The sequence below is a fragment of the Colossoma macropomum genome, unplaced genomic scaffold (assembly GCF_904425465.1).
Source record: "Colossoma macropomum unplaced genomic scaffold, Colossoma_macropomum, whole genome shotgun sequence".
Lineage (NCBI taxonomy): Eukaryota > Metazoa > Chordata > Actinopteri > Characiformes > Serrasalmidae > Colossoma > Colossoma macropomum.
In genome coordinates, this window is record NW_023494790.1 from 34,457,590 (window position 1) to 34,481,986 (window position 24,397).

Here is a 24,397-nt window from a genome sequence, read left to right on the forward strand (position 1 = left end):
GGAGGTGCACCGCAGGCGGGGCTAGTGGACGCACAGGCCTGGCTAGCGAGCTGATATGCTAAAAGCTAATTCAAGGCTAAAGGCTCTCATTAAGCTGAGAGTCCAGTGATTCCTTCTGCTCTCTTAATAACATTAACTCATTAACTCAGACTGTAAGTGACCACACAGCAGCAGACGAGTGATTACTGAAAGAGGCAGCTCAGTTTTCAAGTAAGCGGCTCCGTCAGCGTGTAATTAACAGCAAAAAATTCCGTGACAGATTCCGCCATGGGGATTTTTACTGCTGCTTGTCGTCCCACATCACCAACGCTTCGTAGTGTCAGTCATAGGTATCGGTGTCACCATCACCAGTACTGACTCTGCGAGTATCGGCGCTGATACCAGTACAGTGTTGGTGCAACACTAGTTATAATGCATACATTTGCTTTCATTGAAAGTGCAAATGATGCTGCATCTTCAGTGAAACAGCTCTAATGTGATCGACCGCTTTATTGTTGTGCTTAAGCTTTAAAGCTTTATGAATGGAACAACTCTGTGTGCAAGTTCAGACTCCAGTCAGGCCTCGGAGGCCCTGCCTGGCATCAGGGCGCTGACTGACAGTGCACTTTCCATCGAATCTGTGCGTTTGTTTGTTATTGATCAGCGAATTGTTAAGTAATGTAACCCTCCCCCCCTCCAGCCACCACCAAACTGGACTTGTATAGGAGCTGCCTAGAAAGTTTGCATCCACCCACGCACTTCATTTACATCGCTCTGTTTACAGCAGTCAGGCAGCCTGTGTAGCAGTGTCCGCATTAGGAGTATGTTCAAGACGGGACGAGACCAGTTTTGCCAGAATGTACTTTGTAGGGGTATAAAAATGCAACGCTGTGTAATGGGCTGAAAAACAGCACTGTACTCGGAAGACCTGTACTTCTAAGAGAAAAACATACGTTTTAATTCTTATATTACCTTTCAGACCTCACAGGACATAAAAAGAGGCCTGTGAAAAAGTTTTGGCAACAAGAGTCACATACAACAATCAGCCATAACATTTAAAACCACCTCCTTGTTTCTGCACTCATTGTCCATTTTATCAGCTCCACTTACCATACAGGACCACCACAGAGCATATTATAGCATATGAGAATAGTCCACCAACCAAAAATGTCCAGCCAGCAGTGTCTTTTGACCACTGATTGAAGGACTAGAGGATGACCAACACAAACGCAGCAACAGATGAGCTATCACAAGTCTCTGACTTTACATCTACAAGGTGGACTGACAAGGTAGGAGTGTCTAGTGAGTGGACACAGTGTTTAAAAACTCCAGCAGCACTGCTGTGTCTGATCCACTCGTACCAGCACAACACACACTAACACACCACCACCACGTCAGTGTCACTGCAGTGCTGAGAATGATCCACCACCCAAATCATTCCTGCTCTGTGGGGGTCCTGTGGGGGTCCTGACCATTGAAGAATAGGGTGCAGAGAAACGGATGGACTACAGGCTGTAACTGCAGAAGAACTACAAAGTGCTCCTATATGGTCAGTGGAGCTGATAAAATTGGCAGTGAGTGTAGAAACAAGGACGTTCGTGTTAATGTTATGGCTGATTGTTGTTGTTCCGCAGAAGCTTCGAAAACAAGTCTAATTTTACTACACAGCGGCCTGACCAGCAAGTGTGCACCCCCCCCAACACACACACCACCTGTGTGGCATGAACAAGTGCATTTGCTCACTGTAAAACAACACAAATACATATATAAATAAATCGAAGCACAGCACACATGCCAGGGGCTCATTTCCTGCACCGCTTTCTCGTCGACTCTCCTCTCGTCTCTGACTCACCAGCTTTGTCCGATTCCTCTCTTTTTGTTTTTTCTCTTTCACTCCTTTCACACTGTAACTGTTCTCCGCTAGTTAAAAGGAAGAAAGAAAGCTTTCCGTTCTACAAACGGACCCTTTTCTTAAAGAGGAAGCCGGGCATTATACTCACATACACAGGCTCTTGTAAACTTCCACTCTGTTCCTCGGCTTGCAGAGGCCCACAGCTCCATGAGTGCAGATCGTAACAAAGGGCCGTCCACCTCTCTCCCAGAATGCATAGCGTTACAGGGAGAAGCGTCAGCTGAAGCTGCATCATCTAGCCTTGCACATCCATTCTGCCACCTGCTCAAACATTGGCGGTAGTCACTCCCTCAGGTCCAGTAAAGGTCAGCTTGATGACCCCTTGAAAATGTGTTCTCTTACAGATTGGCCACTAGCATTTGCTACAAGTGATTGATTTTTTAGGACGTATTTCTAAGGTGATTAGGTATAAGATAATCTGCTTGTATGAGGGAGGACAAAGTCAGAGGCAAATAAGTGAAGTTTCCAGAAGTGGAGGTCAAAAAATGACCAAAAGAGAGCCCAGCCTTCGTCCCTGACTGTGTCTGGGGAAAAATATCCATGCAGATTTCTTTGAAAAACTGAAAGAGGGTCTCCTGAAAAGAATGGAAGCTGTGATAAAGGTAAAGTGTGGACATAGTAAATATTTTTTAAAATTATATCGTATGTAGTTGTTGAGGCTTCTGTGTATTTTTCTATGCTTTTCTACTTTTTCCTGATGCTGAAAAATGAATAACTTGTACTTTAGATCATTGTGATTGGAAATTAAATATATGGATTCTGATTTTTGCACAGTACTGTAAGGGACGTAGTGGTCCTCTAGTGGGTCAGTGCCAAATAAGGTTTGCAAAAAATGTTTTTGAAAAGGACATGATGTGCATTTTTATATCTGCACATATACACACACACACATTGTCTAAGCTGCTTATCCTTCTGGGTCATCGGGGGAGCTGTTGCCTATCCCAGCGGTCATTGGGCGGAAGGCGGGAAACATCCTTGACAGTTCGCCAGTCCATCGCAGATATCTGCATATATATTTGCATTTACATCTCTGTGCATTTTATGTCTTAAATATAGTTACACGTAGTGTTATCAAAGCTTTTAATTGCCTATTTCAGTTAGTAAACTGTGCTGGTTTGGTTGCGCCACCTGACTTTTCAGACTAATCTGAAATTAAACAGGCATCTACTTAGGCACCCATAAAAACGTTTGTCCTTAACCTTTTTATACTCACATTATAAAAATTATTAAATAATTACACATTTTCATGGTTCTCCTGAGGTCACACCACCTGACATGGTGAACTGAACCGTTCTAACCAGAATAAAAGTCCCTTGTTTTCGGATGTGCTACCTGATATTTGACATTTTGAAACTTTTAGAGGCACAAAGGAAGCTATCGAATTTTACATGGATGCACTAACATTTGTATCACATAAAAGAGGTATTGTTGAATAATTCGATGTCTGTCATGTATTTATTAGATTATTTTTGGGGAAAATAATGGACTTGTGATGTCATGTCAGTGTCCTGTCAGTGACTCCCCTATTAAATTTTAAATTAAGACAGAAAAGTATTGAATTAAAAACAGTTGTCTTCTTCTTCCACCTTAGAAATTAGTTTTGCTTTTGCCTGGCTGGATACAGAAACGTCCAAACGTTTGTAGACACCTTCTCGTACAGTATTTCTTCTGAAGTCAAAGGCGTTGATTATCGATGCACCGAGAAGAAAATTCTTGTCCCAAACCAAAGATGGAACCCACAGATAGCAAGCAATACATAAAAACAGTTTATGTAGTAAACTGACTAAAGTGATTACTATATGAAGTCCGAAGTCTTCAACAATGATTGCTGTTATTCTGTTATATTTTGCACTTTTGTGCTCTTGTTTATTCACTTTTCTGTACAAGCAGGATGTTGTATTTTCAAGTGGTATCAGATCTATAGTGATGAAGTTCTTGGGTGTTGTTTCTCTTCTTAGGCTACGTTCACATTACCAGGTTGAAGCGGCACAAATCCGATTTTTTGCTGGTTTTGATGTTTTCAGGGCTGTGTGGACACACAAATCTGATCTTTTCAAATCTAACCTGAGGCACTTTCATATGTGGTCTTAGATCGGATATGTATCCGATTCATGGCCATGTGACCTCAATGTGACGCTCAGATTGGAATTCATGTGCCTTTTTTCCACTGCGCTGCGCCATCATTCAGCGTTACCATGGCAGCAGCGCCGAACAGAAGTTAAAGCCTGTAAACGGTGGAAAAGCAGCTCATCTCACCTTTTTCTCCTTCGTCTCGCTCTAATAATGAAGCTGAGAGCTGATCAGAGTTAATGATCTTCACAGTGAAGCTCGTTCTGCTCGTTAGTTTGTTGCTGATGATGCTTGTGATTCATTCACGTGACGTTACTGAGTAGGATGAGCTCATGAGGGTCATTTCAGGACGCCGGTTCGTCACATTAATGACAGATTTGAATCACTTACCTAAACAAGTGTGAACCATCGTGTCAGAGAGATCGGATTTGTGCAAAAAACTCGGATGTGAGAAATAAGGCTTGTAACGTGAACGTAGCTTTAATAACTCAGGATGAACAGAGATTATAAATCTAATGTATGATCTTCCACTTAAAAACCATGATGTAGTTCCACACAGCTGATGTTTTCACTGTTGATCTGTTGCCACTGAGACTGTTTAAACAAAAAGCACATTGACTCACTGTTTCTCATTTTGCTTAGTATTCAAATTTTGGTGAGTGTAAGATTTTGACACTTTGTTGCTTTTGGAGCATCCCTGATATTATAGTTTGTTCCTTACTTAACTCCTCTGGGAAGGCTTTACACTAGATGTTGGAACACTGCTGTGAGGATTTGATTGAGCATTAGTGAGGTCATGTACTGATCAGTTCTGGATCACTCCAACTCATCCCAAAGGTACTGGATGGAGCTCCATCACTCCAGAGAACACAGTTCCACTGCTCCACAGCCCAATGGTGAGGGGGGGCTTTATCCCTCCCTGCCTTTTTATGGAAATTATGCAATCTGTAAGTGAGCAGTTGAACTATTGGGTCAGTAATCTTAAAGTAGGCATGTTCACTAGGTAGAAGGACTTTTCATGTGTATGTGCTAGCGAGGCTAACCATGATTAGGTCCCCTAGTTACAGTGTACTCACTATTACAGACTGTCACTCGACTCTTAGCACTGTGAAACATTTACAGGTTCCGAAGTCGGGGGACCACAGTGTGCAGAACCCAGCAGAGGCTTGTGCAGAGGTTCTGGGGGCCATGAAGCAGGTGTCCTACAAGACGGAGATTATTGGAGGAGTGCCCATCATCACTCCTACACAGGTCAGTTCATTTACATCCATTAATTATATCATAATCATAGTATCGGAGCTGAATCAGTTTAAAGCCTCAAAAGGCTCAATCAAAGCTGTACTGTTCGCTTTAGTGGCTTATTGCGTTGTCTTGTGGTTCAAACATTGACGCTAAAAAGGCCCAATGGCGTCAGGAACCAGGGGAGTCCAGTTTTTGCCAGGTGGTCTTCCGAAGAGTAATCGTTATTTGAATTGCAGTAATAGAGCTGAAATTTTAAGGTACTAAACAGAGGTGGCCCCAAAGCTTCTCCTTCATATCCAGGTTTGGCTCATACAACAGCTCAAATGTTGTAAGAAAATACATTTAAAACTTAGATTGCGGATCCTTTTTAACGGGTTCCAGTTTACTGCACAATTAGCACGCTTGCATACTGCACCTTTAATGTTTCTGCTTACTGCACCTTTAATTGTCTGAGGTTTAACCCCCATGTGCTGTTTTCGCTTTTTGCAGGAGAAGGGGGAGGGGCAGAATGGGGCAGAGCGTGCTGCTCCAAGGAAAGCCCATGGCCAGATGCCCTACTACCTGAGCCGCGCCAACCAGGACCAGTCAGTGGTTAAAGCTGGCTTCTGCGTGAAACAGGGTGCAGTGGTGAGTCACATGGTCAACATATTGGCCACTGTTTACTGTGAGATTTTTTCATTTCAAATATAAATTTCCAAAACAAAATTATTAAATATAAAATAAGTGAATAAACGAATGAAGCCCATGAAGCAGTTTGAATGTAGAACCTTAGCTCTAGAATCATTATCATCTTAATTACAATGATAATAACATTGTATTTACATAGTAATGTAATACAATAGTGTAGTAAAGTTGTTTTTGTGTAGTAATAATGGAATCAGTAATGTGTTTAAGCCAGTCAGCTGCGTTGTGAGTTTGGGTAGGTCTAAATATTTATTGTTATTTCTGATTTTGGAACTCCAAATGTGCTATTTCATAGTTTTGATGTCCTCCATATTATTTTGAAATGTGGAAAACATTCAGTATATTAGGTCTTCCAGTTTATAATCACAGCAGTGACTGACGTTCTTCTCCATCTGTCTGTAGATGAAGAACTGGAAGAGGAGATACTTCATGCTGGATGATAACACCATCAGTTATTTTAAGTCGGACCTGGTGAGTGATTTTTTTTTTCTCGCTTCTCTCATTTTTTTCCTCTACGTGAGACCCTCAGCTCTGATAAGCGAAAGTCCAGCCGCTGTATTGTTCACAGAAGCTGGCCAGCATCCTAAACACATTTCCACAGTGAAGCATAGTTTCCAATGTTTCCCAACATCAGGCCTGACAAACATTACTCATTTCACAAAAGAGCTCCACATTTTGATAACGATGGCAGACGAGCCAGTTAAGATATGATGCTGGGATGACTATTAGCTGGTTAGTGTTAATGTAGTGCTGCAGATCTGCTCATTAAAGCAGGAGATGAGAAGCGGAGCGCTGCTGAAGGCATACAGGTTTTCACGGTTTCGGTGGTTGCATTGCCTTATGAGCCGAGTGGGGTACCTGCTGATTTCCATGCTGAAAAAAAAAGCAGACTAGCCAGATAAAATAATTAAAATTAAAATCGTCATTGTGATAAATTAAATGTAAATGCTGTTTCGTTTTTGAGGTCTATATGACTCCGAAAAGCTGTATATCACTGCGGTCAGAACAAAACCTTGTATCTCCATTTTTGTTGTTTTTCAGTTTTTGATATAATTTGAAAATGCCTGTTATGCTTTACATTTTGTGTAAATTTCAGGATGAATGGACCAAAAGAAACAACCCAAAATGACTTGGCAAGACATCTGGTTCCATTGACTTACATTGAAAGTACATTATGTTTTTCCTTGTCCTGCAAAGTTATCATTTTGGAGGTACGAGGTTTTTTTTCCGACAGCAGCGATATGAAAAGAGGGCTGTAATGGTGACACGCTAGCATCTGGGTTTCAGCCTGACTGTTATGCCGCCTACTGGATATATTTTGAACTGCAGTGATTTCAAATTAGGGCTTAAGTATTAAAGGGGTGATTTTGAGATCAAGTATTTGATTTTGAGTTGGGCCCATCAGGGTTTTTGGGGCCGATACCAATCACAGATTGCCTTTCAGCACAATTGGCCAGTAGCCATACCAATCGAGAGTGGGGCTGGACTGTTAAGACCTATTTACACCAAATACGATTTTTTTTCGAATAAAAAAAAACGCATACGATTTTAATGTGTTGGGATCTTCACACCAAGACCAAAGCGTTCCGCCCAAACGCTGAAAACTAAACAACTAATCAGTGTATACACTGGGTACGTCCCGTTCTCCCAAAAAGACAACAACACAGAGTTCCACCGCTTCTTCCAAGAGCGAGCAGAAGCTGCATGATGAGCGATTCTGCAGGAATTTCCTCAGTGGGGGAATTCAAGGCTCTGTTTCTGCTTGTTGCTCCTCTCATTAAAAAGGTGCGAATGAGCTCCAGTTAAATAAAGTCGCTGTAACGTTCTCACCGTCATTCATAGCCGTATATTGTATTTAACCTCCACATTTTTTAGTCAGCATTTGCTTTTTGTATAAGCTTTTGTGCTCGGCTACAAACAAGAGTTCTGCCGCCATCCTGACACACATTTGGCTGCAACCATGACAACGGAGGTTGATTTTAACACATCCACACAGCACAGAAAACAGAGCAGGCTAAAAATTTGCGCAGCGACGCTGTCCATCAGTTTCGGACTCTGTGTGGAATACGGCAGTATTACACGTGTGTCCATTTTTAAAAGTTCACGATTTGAATTAGGAACTGACCAGGGAGCCTTGCAAAGGTCTACGGAAATCCTTAAATATGGCTCATGCGTTTTATGTCGCTGATCTCCTGCTGCTGATGCTGCCGCATAAACTCAAACTATCTAATTAACAATTGCTTTACCTGTTTTTCCCTGTTTTGTATTCTAATATTTTATACTAATTCTGTTTGCTATCCAGTGTTGACCAGAGGAGGATGGGTTCCCCTTTTGAGTCTTGGTTCCTCTCAAGGTTTCTTCCTCTTGCTCTTAGGGAGTTTTTCAGATGCCACTGTTGCCATTGGCGACGCTTATGGGGGCTCGGACCTGGATTTTTCTGTAAAGCTGATTTGTGACAACACCTGTTGTAAAAAACGATTTATAAATAAACTTTGACTTGACTTGATCAGCTCTTATGGATCAGCAGGGAAATATCGGCCAGTTGCATATTTGGGCTGAAAATCAGCCAATACCCATACATAGCTTATTGATTGAAATGATGCTCGGGCCCTATAGAGTATGATAGGGGTGGATCAGCTTGTTCAGAAATGGCCCTGAGAGTCAGTAATCATGCCTCACGAGTGCAGTAGGAGTGCAACGAATAATCAACGTAGTCGGCTAAAATCGATGAACAAATTAGTTGGCAATGAATGTAATTGTCGATTGGTTGGTGACATCATCACGTGTTTTTCGCGCTGACTGGAGTAAACAATAGCGCAATGGCAACGCCTTCATAACCTTACTTTCCGTAGAATGTTAATGTCAAAAATAGGCCATGTTACTTCACGTTGTGAGCTTGAGCATGATATCAAGTGGTTGCAAATGGCAATCATAGGGGTCCAAGCACTGGGTTCCATTATGGAGCCAGTAAAGCACAAAAGACAATATTTGTAGAGTGACTTCAATTTATGTTAGATTTATAACCGAACACATTGGCCTAACGTTTCCTATTTTAAAACACATTTTCTCTTGATCAATGAATTATAAAGGGTGTTGAACATACTAGAAAGCTGAACAGGAATGGGGATAGCAGTAACAGCACAGTAATCCCACGGTAAACTGCAGGTATGGGGGTAAAACCAAAAATATTACAGGAATGAGGATAAACTTTATGGTGTTCCTGTGGGACGGTACTAAATGGTAATAAAATGTCTGTAAGTGCGGCCTTCTGCATTGTTTGATCCAAAACATTCTGACCTATGTACTGTGATGAGTTTTTTTCTTTGCTTGATGGATAAAGTAGGTCTTAAACAGCTTCAACTGCTGTAGTTTTGTTTATTTCACTGTTGTTGGATGAAAACATTGTATCTCCATTTTTGACATTTTTCAAAATACTTGTTACCCTTTACATTGTGTGTAAATTTCATGATGAATGGACTAGAAGAAAAGACCCAAAATGACTTGGAAAAATGTACTGACCTACATTAAAAGTAAAGTGGGTTTTTTTCTTCTCCTGTAAAGTTACCATTTTGGAGATACGAGGTTTTCTTCCAACAGTGATGTATATATATGTGTGTGTGTATATATGTGTATATATATATATATATATATATATATATATATATACACACACACACATATATACATCACTGTTGGAAGAAAACATTTTTCCAAGTCATTTTGGGTCTTTTCTTCTAGTCCATTCATCATGAAATTTACACACAATGTAAAGGGTTGTATAGTCAAGTATTGAATAGTTGAATAGACAAGTATTAGTTTCAATAATCCATAGATTATTCGGCTACCAACATACTTGTTTGTTGCAGCCCAAGAATACAGTAATGCTTAATTGGTGGGTCTATGGAGAGCAGTATGAGCTGTCAGTGCGTTGTTCCAGCCTGTCTGAGTGAATGCTCTAAATTCCATTCCTACTTTGACGTGTTGACGGGCTGCAGCTTACAAGTCAGAGCATGTGTGTTTTTTACCTCTGCTCAAAAACTCCAGCTCACTCATACATACAGACTCGTCACATCTCGGATATCAACTGATAGTGTAGTTTGTGGAGATTGACGTGAATGGCATATTGATAACGTCACAGAAATGTAAAAAAAGGGCCATGTTTTGTGAGCGGTGAAGTCGGTTTCATTTATCACATATTCAAATCTCTTTCTTCTTGTTTTGAAAGGTGTGCAACAAAGGGTCATATGTGAATCATTACCAACCAGGATAATGAGTTTAGTTTTGATTGAAATTGATGTAAAACGTTGATTTCTGTGAACCGCTGTAACAAGCGGTTGCAAGTGGCAATCATAGGGGTCCAAGCACTGTGCGCCATTATGGAGTAGACAGTGCTTTTAGAATGACCTCAGTTTACAATAGATTTTTAGCTGAACACATTGGCTTTTTGACCTTGGCATGGTATGCCAGAGATTTTTTATCAAAAAAAGCCAAAATACGTAGAAAACAAGAAAAAAAAGTCTCAGAATGCATTAGAATCGTGGAAAATTATGCCTGTGCATTTTGATATTTGAGTATCCATTAGGGTTAGTGAACTGATAATTGGTTAAGGAAAAAACAAGGGAAAAACAGACTTTAAAGTAGGGCAGTAGGCTTACCTTTTTAGGTGTTGCACAAATATTTGGCAGTACGCAGAGGAAAACTTTTGGGAACATGTTTTATTGTTCAAAAATAGGTTTTCGTGTAAGGCTTCCCCATCACTGCTCAGACGTTAGATTCTGTGGATTTCTACTTGGAATTCTCAACCCCAGAAGCAGAGCTCATTTGGAAAATGACAGTTTATGTTGTTAATATTTCAACTTTAGCACTGCATTAGCTTGTCTTGTGAGCTGTATGAGCCTTACTTAATCTCAGATATAGATGCACTGTGTAGATCTCTTGACTGTAAAGCTCCCACACAGAAACTATTACATAAAAAAGGTTATGAAAGTGCTGCCTAATGTCTGAGACACTGTTTTATGGCAGTATTGCAGGACATTGTAAGGCAAAATGGTGTTTTTTTCTGGATTTACCTTTGTTTTACTATTAGCAGTGTTTCCCTCACCATTAAATCAAACTCACATGCCACCTGGCTTGGATGAGATGGATGCAGATATTGTGTCAAAAAATGGTCCTGTAATCAAGATTTTTCTAGCATTTTTCCCAAGAGCAATCATTTTTTCTGATTTTAATAACAGCACAGAACATTTTTAGTCCTCTGTTAAAATCCAAAGTGGCCATCAATAACTGAAAGCTAATGAGGGGCCAGTTGATTATGTGCTAGTTGACTCCCTTTGGCTGTTATTCACCATCAGCATTTTAGCGTGACAGTGTTTTGCATGTAGTAATTGCAATATTAAAGCTACACTGTGTATGTTTTGGAGACCTCTCTGGTGGAAATGTGTAGTTGCATGCAAAATGAAGAATATCATTTTGTAACCCCCCCCCCAAGGCCCCTGAAGAGATGAATCTGATGATGGAAAGAGAATTTAAAGTGAACTTAGTCATAACCTTTGTGACCGAAACATCGAACCGGACCTTCTTTTTGAGTCTATGCACGTGACGATTATACATAAAGACAGATGAGGTAACACAACTGTAGGGTATTGTAAATAAGGCTGTCATGACAACTGACATAACCCTACATTAATGTTTATAAATGCTTATTCCAATTGGCATTTGCTATGAAGGTTACATTTACCAATTTTGATCCCAAGTTGGCTACAGTAGTCTTTATGACATACGATGCCTATTAGAATAAGCATTTATAAATGTTCATATAGGGTTATGTCAGTCGTCATGACAGGCGTATGTAGGAGTCATGTAGCCCTATGAACAGCACCCTACAGTAAAGTGTTACCACATACGACATGGTGTAAAAAACTCCAGACTCGACGCCTCTGACTTATAAATGATTGTTTCAGGCTTTACACTCACAGTATTTTAGTTTTTATCTCCCGACTTAGTAATGCTGCCTCTTTCAATTTGAAGAAAAAAATTGTACATACTGCAGCTTTAATATTTTATAAATCATTTTGCAATTGTGGTGCCGTTAGTTTTTCAGATTCAGGTGACAGCGCTGGACTTTTCAAGGTTCTGAAGAATCGTTAAAGTGGCTAACAGTGGCTGAAAAGCTGTTGAGGGTCAGTTAGCATTGGGCAAATAACACAAGCTGATACTGTTAGCGTAGTTTTTTCACTTAGAAAACCACAGCAGTTGCGTCAGATGGTGGTCAGATGGTGAGGGGTCCTGTGTTGGTGATCTTCTGGTGGAGAATGAATATAGTAACCATCAAACCACAAGCAAGTCATTTTTGGACGCTCTTCTGTCCGGGTGTTAGTCTGAGTCAGGAACACAGCTGTGTGGATGGAAGGACTTGGGCAGAGAGGGAGGTTTCAGACTAAATCATACAGCACTGTGTCAATAAAAGGCTATTTTAGGCCTGATAATGACGGCCTTGTGTTCTCTCCAGCGTCCAGCCCGAGTGAAGAGCTTTCTTTTTGCTTTTTCAACCATTCTACCTCACAAAGAGAGAGAGAGAGAGAGAGAGAGAGAGAGCTGCTTCTTTTAGTATTTTACTGTATTCATTAAATTACATCAAAATGTGGTACATTCTGAATAAATAATATTCTTTTGCATTCATTTTTCAATCTCACTTCTCTCTCTCTCTCTCTCTCTCTCTCTCTCTCTCTTTCTCTCCCCCTTATCTCTCTTGCTGTCTCTCTCTCTCGCTCCCTTCTTTCTCTCTCCCTCTCTCCCTTTACGCTCTCTCTCCTTCCCTCTTCTTTCTGTCTCTCTCTCCTTTCTTGCTTTGTCTTTTCATTCTCTCTCTCTCTCCTTCTCTCCTTCCCCCTCTCTGCCTTCTCTCTCCTCCCCCTTCTCTGTCTCTCTTCTCTTCTCTTCTCTTCTCTTCTCTTCTTGTTTTCTCTCTCTTCCTTCCCTCTCTTTCCCTCCTCCCCCTTCTGTCTCTCTCTCTCTCTCTCTCTCTCTTCTTTTCTTGCTTTTTGTCTCTCTTCCTTCTCTTTCTCCTCTCTCTCTCTTCTCCCCCTGTATTCTCTCTCTCCTTCCCCTTCTCTTCTCATTCTCTCTTCCCTTTTTTTCTCTCTCTCTCTATCTGTTCTCTCTTTTTCTCTCTCTCTCCTTCCCCCTTCTCTGTCTTTCTCTTCATTTCTTGTTTTCTCTTTTCCTTCTGTCTCTCCTTTTTCCTCTCTTTCTCTCTCTCCCTTCTCTTTCTCTCTCCCTTTTCCCTTCTTATTTTCTCTATCCCTTCATCCCTTCCTTCTCTCTCTCTCTCTCTCTCTCTCTCTCTCTCTCTCTTCAGGACAGAGAGCCTCTGCGTATGATTCCACTGAAGGAGGTTAATAAAGTTCAGGAGTGTAAACAGAGGTCAGTGCCATGGGCGTGTGTGTGTTTGTGTGTGTGGGTGTGTGTATGTTCGTGTGGTTGTGTGTGTGGGTGTGTTCGGTCTTGTTTGTGTGTGCGGAAGTTGGTACCAAGTGCCGTAGTAAACAGCCATTTTTTAGGCCATGCCCCCTTTCCCCTGATCACCCTAAATGACCAATGGAGGCGGCAGTGGAAAAAAAAAGAACCATTCTCTTCAGAAAAAAAAAAAAATACACTTGAATTTAACACCCCAAGTTAATTTAACATTTCCAGTGTTACAAACGAACCAGTTAGTTCAGCATTAATGGAATGTCTCTGGTTTAAATGTGTGTATTTGGATTAGAGTCCCAATGTTTGTGTGGAAAGAAACTTTTTTTAAAGTTTTTTTTTTTTTAACTTGTTTTGCTCAGCCATTCTCAAAATATTGATTGATAAGTCATGATCGAGCTGAAACGATGTACAAAAAGCACAGTTTCCACAGTACGTCAGTAAATTAAACCACCGAAAAAACAAATGATGTTAGAAGTGTCAGCAAACCAAAAACATACAGATTGTTTGGCTACGTTCACATTACCAGTTTGAAGCGGCACAAATCCGATTTTTTGCCCTAATGTGACTCAGACCTGATGTTTTCAGAGCTGTGTGGACACACAAATCTGATCTTTTCAAATCCAACCTGAGCCACTTTCATGTGTGGTCCTAGATCAGATCCGTATCCAATTTGTGGCCATGCGACTTTAATGTGACGCTGACATCTGAATTCATGTGCTTTTTTTTCACTGCACTGCGCCATCATTCAGCGTTACCATGGCAACAGCGCCAAACAGAAGTTAAAGCCTGTAAACGGTGGAAAAGCAGCTCATCTCACCTTTTTCTCCTTCGTCTCGCTCTAATAAGGAAGCTGAGAGCTGATCAGAGTTAATTATCTTCTCAGCGAAGCTCGTTCTGCTCGTTAGTTTGTGCTGATGATGCTCGTGATTCATTCACGTGACGTTACTGAGTAGGATGTGCTCATGCGGGTCATTTCAGGACGCCAGTTCGTTCACATTAATGACCGATTTGAATCACTTACCTAAACGAGTGTGAACCATCGTGTCAGAGAGATCGGATTTGAGCAAAAAATCGGATTTGAGCAACGAGGCTTGTAACGTGAACGTAGCTTTTGTGTCATGTAGCTGACCGTGTGAACCCTGACCGTGCTGTGTTTTCAGTGATCTGATGATGAGGGACAATCTTTTCGAACTCGTCACTACCTCAAGAACCTTCTACATTCAGGTGAGAACAGTGTTCTGCAGTTGCCTGTAGTCTTCAGGGTCATTCTTCACCAGCTCTCAGAGGAATAGTTCTAAGTCCATTTAACGCAATTAACCCTAAATGGTAATTAGCCAGGAAGTGTCTGAGCTTTGCTTCAAGCAGTTAAGAAGTAATGTAGCTAATAAATAATAGAAGCTAATACCCCACCAATTAGCGCTGTGCTAACTGCAGTTCTGTGATTCTTTAAACATGAATGTGACTGCTAAAGCAGCTTTTAAATTAGCAGAAATGTGCAAAGTTATTCATTAGTTATTAATTATATTATTATATAGTTATTAGTTATTAATAAAGGATAAAATCAGTTCAGAGAACATTCAAATGTGTTATAATCAAAAGTGATCCGTAGTTTGATGATTTACCTTATTGGTTTGTTTCTTGGTCTCTCTCTCTCTCTCTCTCTCTCTCTCTCTCTCTCTCATTCTTTCTCTTTCTTTCATTCTGTCTCCCCCGTTTTTTTCTTTCTCTCTCTCTTTATTTTTCTCTCTTGTGCTGTCCCTCTGTCTCTCACTCTCTTTTTGCTCTTTCTCTCGCTCTCTGCTCTTTCTGTCCGTCTCTCTCTTTTTCTCTTGCACTCTCTTTCTTTATTTATGTCTCTCTGTTCTCTCTTCTTCCTCCCTCTCATGCTTTCTTTCTCTCTTGCTCTCTCTTTCTTTTTCTCTCTCTCACACTCTGTTTTTTTTGTCTCTCTCTCTCTCTCTCTTGCTCTATGTCTCTCTCTTTCTCTATCTGTCTCTCTCTGTTCTCTCACTCTCTTCTTTCGCCTTCTTGCTCTCTCTCTCTCGCCCTCTCTTTCTTTTTTTGTCTCTTTCTCTCTCTCTCTCTCCTTCCTCTCGCTTACTCTCTCTTTCTGTCCCTCTCCCTCTCTCTTTCTATGTCTTTCTCTCTCTGTTCTCTCGCTCTCTTCTTTCACCCTCCCTTGCTCTCTTACTCTCTCGTCCTCTTTCTGTTTGTTTTTTACTCTCTCTCTCTCTTTCTCTCTCTCCCTCTCCCCTTCCTCTCACTCTCTTTCTCTCTTGCGCTCTCTTTCTATTTCTGTTTCTTTCTGTTCCCTCTCTCCTTCTTCCCTCTCTTGCTCTTTCTCTCTCGCCCTCTCTTTCTGTTTCTGTCTCTTTTTCTCTGTCTCTCTCTCTCCCCTTCCTCTCGCTCACTCTCTCTCTCTTGCGCTCTCTCTCTTTCTATTTCTTTTTCTCTCTGCTTTCTCTTTCTCTCTCGCTCTCTTTCTCACACTCTTTGTCTCTGTCTCTCTGCTCTTTCTGTCCATCTCTCTCTCTCTCTCTTTCTATTTCTGTCTCTCTCTGTTCTCTCGCTCTCTTCTTTCGCCTTCTCTTGCGCTCTCTCGCGCTCTCTCGCGCTCTCTCTCTCTCTCTCTCAGACGGACAGTCCAGAGGAGATGCACAGCTGGATCAAAGCCATCTCCGGAGCGATCGTGGCCCAGCGGGGTCCGGGTCGCTCTGCTGCTTCGGTACGTTCTGCCCCTCGTCCTGCCCCTCTCCTGCGTCCTGTCCAGCTGAGACTGAAGCCCAGGCTTATAACTGCACCTCTCTGGGTTATAAGCTATTGGCAGCATCTCCACCATTTTCACTCATTAGTTCTGCGCCGTCCACGACGCCATCACCCGAAAACAAGTTATTACCACCCGCTAAGTCTTAAGGGTGCGTTCAGGTTTGGTTCCATTAGCACGAACTCCAGTTTGCATTCAAGCCAACTCTGGTGCAGTTGTTTGAGATATGAACGCAAAATAAACCAAAGACGCCTGTAATGACCGAACACAGAAGGAACCGTAGTTGTACCATCGTGTCCACCTCTAGCAGATAGATTCTTAGCGCCACCTTGGGGCCACAGTATTGTATGTCCATTTTATCTTTTTGGCTGTGAATATGCTTTAGTGTGTGTTAATGCACTAGTATAGGTTATAAAATATAATATAAATGAAAACACGGGCTTACTTTGCTCTGCTTTAAGCTTTAGCTCAGCTATAGCCACATTTCTCGCATCTCTGGCAGAAAACATTTCCGCAAAAGGAGAATAATGTTTTGTAAAATGCCTCTCAACATTTAACTTTTTACGAAGCTGAAGTTGCTTCTCATTCGCCAGCTTCTTGTTCGAATTTTCCTATTCCAACTTAAAAGGTGCCTGAATGTAACCGCTGCACCATTTACGGTGGAACGGGAGAATTCGAACAAGAAGCTGGCGAATGAGAAGCTGAACTCAGCCTTGTGACTCTTAAGTGTTTAATAGTTTCTTGTTGCAAATTAAACGTATCAGTAAACCAGCTGGTGTGATTATAAACGCAAATAAGTCCATTCGTCTCCAAATTATCGATGTTCATCTTTCTCTTTGCTTTTTTGTTAGCTACTGCCTAGGCGAGACTGTTGTCTGCATTGCTATGGTGACTGCACGACAACCGTCAGGGTGAATTAGCAGATGTACCTTAACTCCAGTGTTTAAGACCATTTATTTATTATTTAAACTTGGTTGAACGATCAGCAGAGCTTCATTTTACTGCAAAAGGAGGATTATTTTATTTTCACCTACAATTCTAATTCTGCTGCGGAGCCGCAACAGGGCAGCTCCAGGGCCGCATGTTGCCGACTTCTGGTCTATGAAGATTGCACTACTAATGTAAATGTAAACTACAGATGTAAACACAGCCTTAACGTACATCAACTCATGAACAGACATTATTTATACATTTATTTTTACATTTATCAAAACAGTTTTATGAATTAGACACCAAACATTTGATTTTTTCCCCAATTATTCCTGTCAAATTGAAGCTGAGAGTGTCTTACCTAAGTTGTTTGGCAATTTTAAAAAAAAAACACACACACATAGATTGAATGTGTATCGGCTGTTACTCAACATCAGAATACTTAGGACATTTAAAGTGAACAGTGAACAAGTTAATGAGCCATTTTCAAGCCATTCTGACGATAGATAGATAGATAGATAGATGTGTAGGTAGGTAGGTAGGTATGTATATAGATAGGTAGGTAGGTATGTGGATAGATAGATAGATAGATAGATAGATAGATAGATAGATAGGTAGGTAGGTAGGTAGATAGATAGATAGATATGTAGGTAGGTATGTAGATAGGCAGGTAGGTATGTAGATAGATAGGTAGGTAGGTATGTAGATAGGTAGGCAGGTAGGTATGTAGATAGATAGGTAGGTAGGTATGTAGATAGGTAGGTAGATAGGTAGGTAGGTAGGTATGTAGATAGATATGTAGGTAGGTATGTAGATAGGCAGGTAGGTATGTAGATAGATAGGTAGGTAGGTAGGTATGTAGATAGGTAGGTACATAGGTAGGTAGGTAGGTATGTAGATAGATAGGTAGGTAGGTATGTGGATAGATAGATAGATAGATAGATAGATAGATAGATAGATAGATAGATAGGTAGATAGATAGATAGATATGTAGGTAGGTATGTAGATAGGCAGGTAGGTAGGTATGTAGATAGGTAGGTAGATAGGTAGGTAGGTATGTAGATAGATAGGTAGGTAGATAGATAGATAGATAGATAGATATGTAGGTAGGTATGTAGATAGGCAGGTAGGTATGTAGATAGATAGGTAGGTAGGTAGGTATGTAGATAGGTAGGTAGATAGGTAGGTAGGTAGGTATGTAGATAGAGAGATAGATAGATAGATAGATAGATAGATAGATAGATAGATAGATAGATAGGTAGGCAGGTAGGTAGGTATGTAGATAGGTAGGTAGGTAGATAGGTAGGTAGGTAGGTATGTCGATAGATAGGTAGATAGGTAGGTATGTAGATAGGTAGGTATGTAGATAAGATACCCAAAATAAACAAAGTAAACAAAGTGGCAGTGCAATATGAGTGGCGAAAAAGACTTCAGTGTACAATATGGTGTTTGTGATAGTGTGGAAAACTAAAAACCTTGAACTCTGCATTTATGAGCTTGAGAAAGCCAGAGTTCTCAGCTAAATCTGTATATCTTGTCAGAAACACTTCTAAAGATGCACCACTTTGTAGCCCTATCTCTCTCTCTGTCTCTCTCTCTGTCTCTCTCTCTCTCTCTCTTTCTCTCGCTCCTCCTTCCCTCCCCGTCTCCTGATCGAGCCTGTGCGCTGTGTTGTTGCAGATGCGTCAGGCCAGACGGTTCTCGAACCCTTGCATTCAGAGGTATACGTCCCGCAATGGTGAATGCAGCACGTACGTGTTGAGCTCAGACCCCCCCCCCAGCACCCCGCCCACACCCTCTGTTTGTTTGCATCCCGGCCTAGAACGTAACGGAGTAGTTTTGTTTTCCGCTTCCCTGCTTCTTAACCCCGCTAAACAAACAACACCAGAGCAAACAAACCAAAACCATCTCGCTCATCACTGCCATCGTCGATGCTTCATCCCACTACCCCATCTCCAGTCCCTCCACTCTTTTAATCTGACATGTTCATCCATCCATCCGTCCATCAGCTCGTCAATCCATCCGACCTCTCTGATCAGCTAGTTTCTCGTCAGGAATCTAAGGAACAACAGCAACACCTGAGTGGATAACCAGCCTACAGCTACATTTCCACCTGAATCTTTTATAGACACCAATGTTGGAATGTTAGCGCGTCATTCTACAGAAACGTCCACTATTTTATCTGTCCATAGGAGTCACTGGTGTTACCGACCATCATTGGTGTTACACATATGAAAGGTAACACCAGAGATATTTTTAATGAACAATGCATTTTACTAAATGGCTGCTGCAGAGCATCAAACCCCATGTTGTCAGTCATGGAATATCCACTAAAATATGGAATTTAATCCATTTGTATTCTATTTTTTCACAATTACCTAAGAATAAAGTTGGTCACACCAGTGACTTCAGCTAAAGGCTTCATATGAAATCATGAGCTAAACGAGTAAATCTCTGATAACTGGAAGACACAGTGGACTCACCATGTTCTTTTCTTCATAGATCCTCAGAAAACAGGTAAAAGGAAGTCAAGTGATGTCATCAGTGTGACTTTTATTTCAAAATAAGAGATTTTTTGCTATGCAGTAACACCAGTGACACGACTCCTTATTGTTTTATTTTAAAATATAAGTAAATTATAACCCCAGCATCTTTTTCAAGTGTAATATATCTGTAAACGCTAGAGACACAAAAATGGACGTTTCTGAAGAATGACCCTGGTATGTTTTGACAGTAGCAGTGAGGAAAATGAAGGAGCTGTTTCTTTAGAATCATACAAAAAAATCCCCACCAAGATTTAAACTGGGGAAAAATACTGAAAGCTTGACAGTAAAACCAACAAAAGCCTCAGCTTTTCAGGTAATGCATCTACTTCTGTTCATGCGTTCTGTTCATCTCCCCATAATTTCCCAGGAATTGTAATAGGCAGAGCTGGAATAAGATCCACTGGGCAGTAAAACTATAGTGCTCTATTCCCATGAATTTTGCTAAAAAGTCTTAAGATGGTTTTGCTGATGTTTTGCTGGTTCTAAACTGAACCAGAGTTAGTTCTTCAGCCTAAGCCTTGTTAAGATCGGTTGGGTATGCCAATGAGAGGGCATCAGCTTAATGTCAAAGATTGTTAATTTCCCAATGCACATCAAATAAGACGCCAAAACAAAAACAATCCCACATCGACATCAAATTCACTCAATGATAGTACTTTTTGGACATTTATGGCCTTTTGGAGGTTGGTGTAGTGTAGCGGGTAACACCTCTGTCTTCTATGCCATAGACTGGGGTTCAGTCCCCCCCCCCAGGCAAGCACTCTACACTATACCAAGTGAGTCCTTGGGCTAGACTCCCAACACTACCTTCGCCTACCTGTATAAGGCAGATTCAGCCATGGTACTAGGTCACGTGCCGTTAGTTTGCAGCAGGTTATAGACTCTGGCTTACATTCCCATGTAGCATTGTGCATTGTGAAAGGAGCTTAAGTGATGTTACTTTAGACCGGACTGGTTTAGAAGGTAATGCGAGGTAGAGGCTTGACATGAGTAGCTGCAGTATACACGCTGCAAGATCATCAGTCATTGTTTTCTCCTTCATTTCTCTCCTCAACCTTTTTTCCATCCATCTCAAACCAGCAGTCCACCTCGCACTGCATGTCCAATAGTTTGTCACTATGCAGCTGTCCTATGCCTAATGCCTGTACAATGTCTGTGATTTATTAAAAAGGTGATTGTCTATAAATTTCCCCTTTACACCAAATATAGTCAATCTACCAAGATCTGGTTTTTTTATGTTTTGCACTGGAGAGATGAGGCCAACATACTGTCCACCTGTAGGGATGATGAATTTTGATATTTGAGTGGTTGTAAAAGTTCATGAAAGGATATTCTGGTAACCAGAGTGAAGAGAATAACAACAAAAAATGACTTTTAGTCTTTTTAAGTGAAAAAAAAAAAATAATAGCACAAAGATTGTGGAGGAATGCATTTGAAAGTATTGTTTTTCAGAAATAGGCAGAGGAAATCAGTACGTTTTCATGTTGGCTAAGACGCTGCCTCTTCAGATGAGCTAGCGAGTTAAATGATGAGGGCTTGTCGTCGTCTTCTACACAAGGTCTTTTCTTCTCAGTAGACGATGTGCCAACATCAGTTTGTGAGAGAAGTATATTTTCGCTGTTTCCAGACCAGAGTAACATCAGCTAGAGTAGCTAGCCTAGTTAGCGACAAAGCTGCGCTACATCTGCATCCTTAACAATACATCCAACAAGTTAAAGCACTTGTATCATAGAAAAAACATATAATTTGTTACAAGTCTTGGCTGACTGACTACGTTTGGGGTAAAGGGGAAACTGTAAGTTGTTTTTTTTCGATAAACTGTTGCTTTTACATGTTCTTATTCCAGCATAGAAGCCATAGGTGATCATAATTTAGTAACACTTTCACTTCACTGAGCTGTCGACTAATATAGACATACATAAACACTTATTCCGCTGGACATCGTTTGTTGTAAAGATTGCATTTACTAACTTTGATGTCAAGTTGACATAATATCTATTTTATTTTTTATTTTACTTTTATTTATCAAAGGTAATCACACTGAGATTAAAAATACCTTTTACAAGTGAGCCCTGGCCAAGAAGGAGGCACACAACAAAGTCAACAAAGAAACAACACCACCACGACCAACAAAATCAAATCATACTGATATTAGGTTGTCATGACTCTTTCAGGGGTGAAATGACAGACTTGTATCTCAGTGTATGCCACAGTGACATGATACTGATTACATGCGGGACATAGCTCGCCATATCAGACTGGTTGAACAAGTAAGAATTACATCACTGTGATATACACGGAGCCAGTTGTTATATTGGCACAAACATGTCAGAAAAAAAATCGCCTCACAGTTGGTCACCTTGACATCAAAGTGGACAAAAGTAGTTCAAAAAAGGTGACTAAGGCTTATTACAGTAATATGTTCCCTATTTCTTTTACTCACACTGCTTTTTCCTTGAGCCCTATTGGCACTACCACCGCCATGTCTCAAAGGCTGCATTTGGCTGATGTCTCATTTCCTTATCTTTCTCTCTGTCATTTGTGGTGGTTATCTTTCAGAGAGTAAAATGTGACTAACAACCCTAAAAACGGCTTCTGCTATTCCATCCATACCTTGGCCATCAGTGCTGCAACTGCCACTGCTCTTCCTCCTCCTGCCAAGCTGAGCGAGATCACACCAACATCGCTGTAGCTTTGGCTGCACTTTAACACTGACGTGACTGCTGCCTGCACTCCCAAAGCTTCTGCTGCCACTTCCACTGAAGCTGCCACTCCTAAAAACCCTGCCACTTTCCCTGGCTGAAGCAGCACCATTTCACTGACTCAATCTATTTCTTTCCCCTTCCCTCTCCCTTTTGCCCCCTCTTCCTACGGTTTCCACAGGACCACAGGGAACCCACCTCCATCTTCTACCACAGCGGGCAAGGCCCCCCAGTCCCGCGTTCGCCAACCTACGGCGAATGCCACTCCCCCACGGGCCCTCAGCATGGCTTTGGATGGGCCGGAGCTCAGCGGTCTGCTCCCGGGTGGCCCGCGAACCCGCCTGTCGCTGCAGGAGGCCCCACGCCTCCTTTTCAAGTGAGCAGCGGCGACTCGTCGCCATGGGAACGGCGGAACAACGCGGGGGTTCCACAACCCGCCGTTCATGACGACGACAACGTGCAAATAAGCCAGGTGTAAAGATCTACAATGGTAAACTCATACTACACAGAAGGACCAAGGGTCTGGACAACAAGCAAACCCAAACGGACCTGATGGACTAGAGGGCAACTGATGCCAGCTGCAAATTTGCTCCGAGGACTATGGGATTTGGAGTTCTGTGAGAAGTCCTCCCTGTGTGAAAACTGGCTTGATTAACTGCCACTCGGAAATGGCATCAGAGAACTGTCCGGTTTGCAGAGATACTCTAATGAATGGACTTATGTCTTTTGCATTGAGCCCAGAATCATTACCAGTCCAGCCGGAACGGGTTTGTTTTGCAACTGACGAACTGATGGCTTATATATTTAGAATTAATTGGTTGCTTTTGTCTCTTGTCTGTCCCTTTTCTCCTTATTTCTCTTGGGGTACAATTAGGTCTTTGTCTCCTGCGGTGATGTGTAATTTCCTTCCTGAGGCAGTGAATTGAATGGAATTGAATTGAATGCAGTGTCACTTGGCTAATTTCATCCTGTTCTTTTATATGTTACGACAAAGGTCAGTTAAGTAAAATGGTTTTTCATTAAACCAAAGGTAAGATGCTGCCACTACTTGTAAGATAAATCCAGACTGTTTTTAGAGATGAATATATGTATGACCATATACAGTACTGGCAAATTCCACCCTTTATTTATTTAGTTTCCAGTCACAATGGCCATTAAGTACACGCTATTAATTTTTCCGGATATTTCAGAGGCTTTTAGATATAAGACAATCAATATAAGACACTTATTATTGGAAAAAAGGAGTTTCTAAAACTGGTTGAAATGTATAGAGACAGCTGGACTCCTAGCAACCACCTGGAAGACCTGCTAGGCCCTAAAACTGCCCCCATCAGATAAACAGCACTTAAAGCTGCTTCAGATCTGAAAAACATCCATATCCATCCTTCCACTGTGAGAAGACAACACGGCCATATGAGACACAAGGGTGCAACCAACTTCTAAGACTGAACTTGGGTCTTGTGAAAGATAATCCCTGCAGATTGAATGCATAAAAAGAAAGGTGAACACACTAAATACTGAATAATGTGATTTTTATATTTAGTTGTTGAGGCTTCTGTGTAATTCTCTGTTAAATATATTTCTGCTTTTTTCTTGAAGCTGAAAATTAATAACTTGTACTTATCGGCCTGGCGTTTAAATAAATAAAGGGGGCATTTGCACAGTACTGTATAATCAATGTTACTTTAAAATCTCTTTGTCATTATATGTCTTCAAACTCGGTGTGTCTCCAAATCTTGAAATAAGAGTTTATTTTATGACATTTTAAGAGTTTATTTTATTTTTTGATTTTGTTAAAACAAGAAGGCCGACGTGTTCATATTGGCGGACAGCCAACACCGTTAACGTCCGGTGGGGAGACACCTGACTTTTACCCCCACACAGTCATTCACATACACACTCTCCCAGTTTTGTACATGTGTTTGCCAAACTAATGCATTTTTCCCTGTTGTTTTCGGCAGAGCTTTGCATCAGGATCCTGATATTGGGCAGAATTTAAAGGAGCTGTCTGCCACTACAACCAGCTGAACATCATGCTTATTGTATCCAGCATCTTAGGAATCCCGTCGTGTATCGCTGTTGTTGGAAGAAAACCTCG

The 24,397-nt window shown here is 41.2% G+C and overlaps 1 protein-coding gene across 7 annotated transcripts in view; it reads left to right on the forward strand.

The window, feature by feature from the left end:
• The window catches only part of plekha1b (pleckstrin homology domain containing, family A (phosphoinositide binding specific) member 1b), a 54,286-nt gene extending 30,225 nt beyond the window's left edge, over positions 1-24,061 (forward strand). The window contains exons 6-13 of one of the 7 annotated variants that reach the window (XM_036573175.1): positions 5,084-5,212; positions 5,693-5,830; positions 6,290-6,358; positions 13,245-13,309; positions 14,518-14,581; positions 15,993-16,082; positions 18,732-18,802; positions 22,481-24,061. In XM_036573175.1, the coding sequence (XP_036429068.1) occupies positions 5,084-5,212; positions 5,693-5,830; positions 6,290-6,358; positions 13,245-13,309; positions 14,518-14,581; positions 15,993-16,082; positions 18,732-18,802; positions 22,481-22,679 (825 nt within the window). In that variant the 3' untranslated portion in view covers positions 22,680-24,061. Of the gene's footprint in view, positions 1-5,083; positions 5,213-5,692; positions 5,831-6,289; positions 6,359-13,244; positions 13,310-14,517; positions 14,582-15,992; positions 16,083-18,731; positions 19,271-20,677 lie in introns of those variants that run through there. The other 6 variants (XM_036573176.1, XM_036573177.1, XM_036573174.1 and 3 more) reach the window with 6 other exon arrangements.
• The last annotated feature ends 336 nt before the right edge of the window (positions 24,062-24,397 follow it).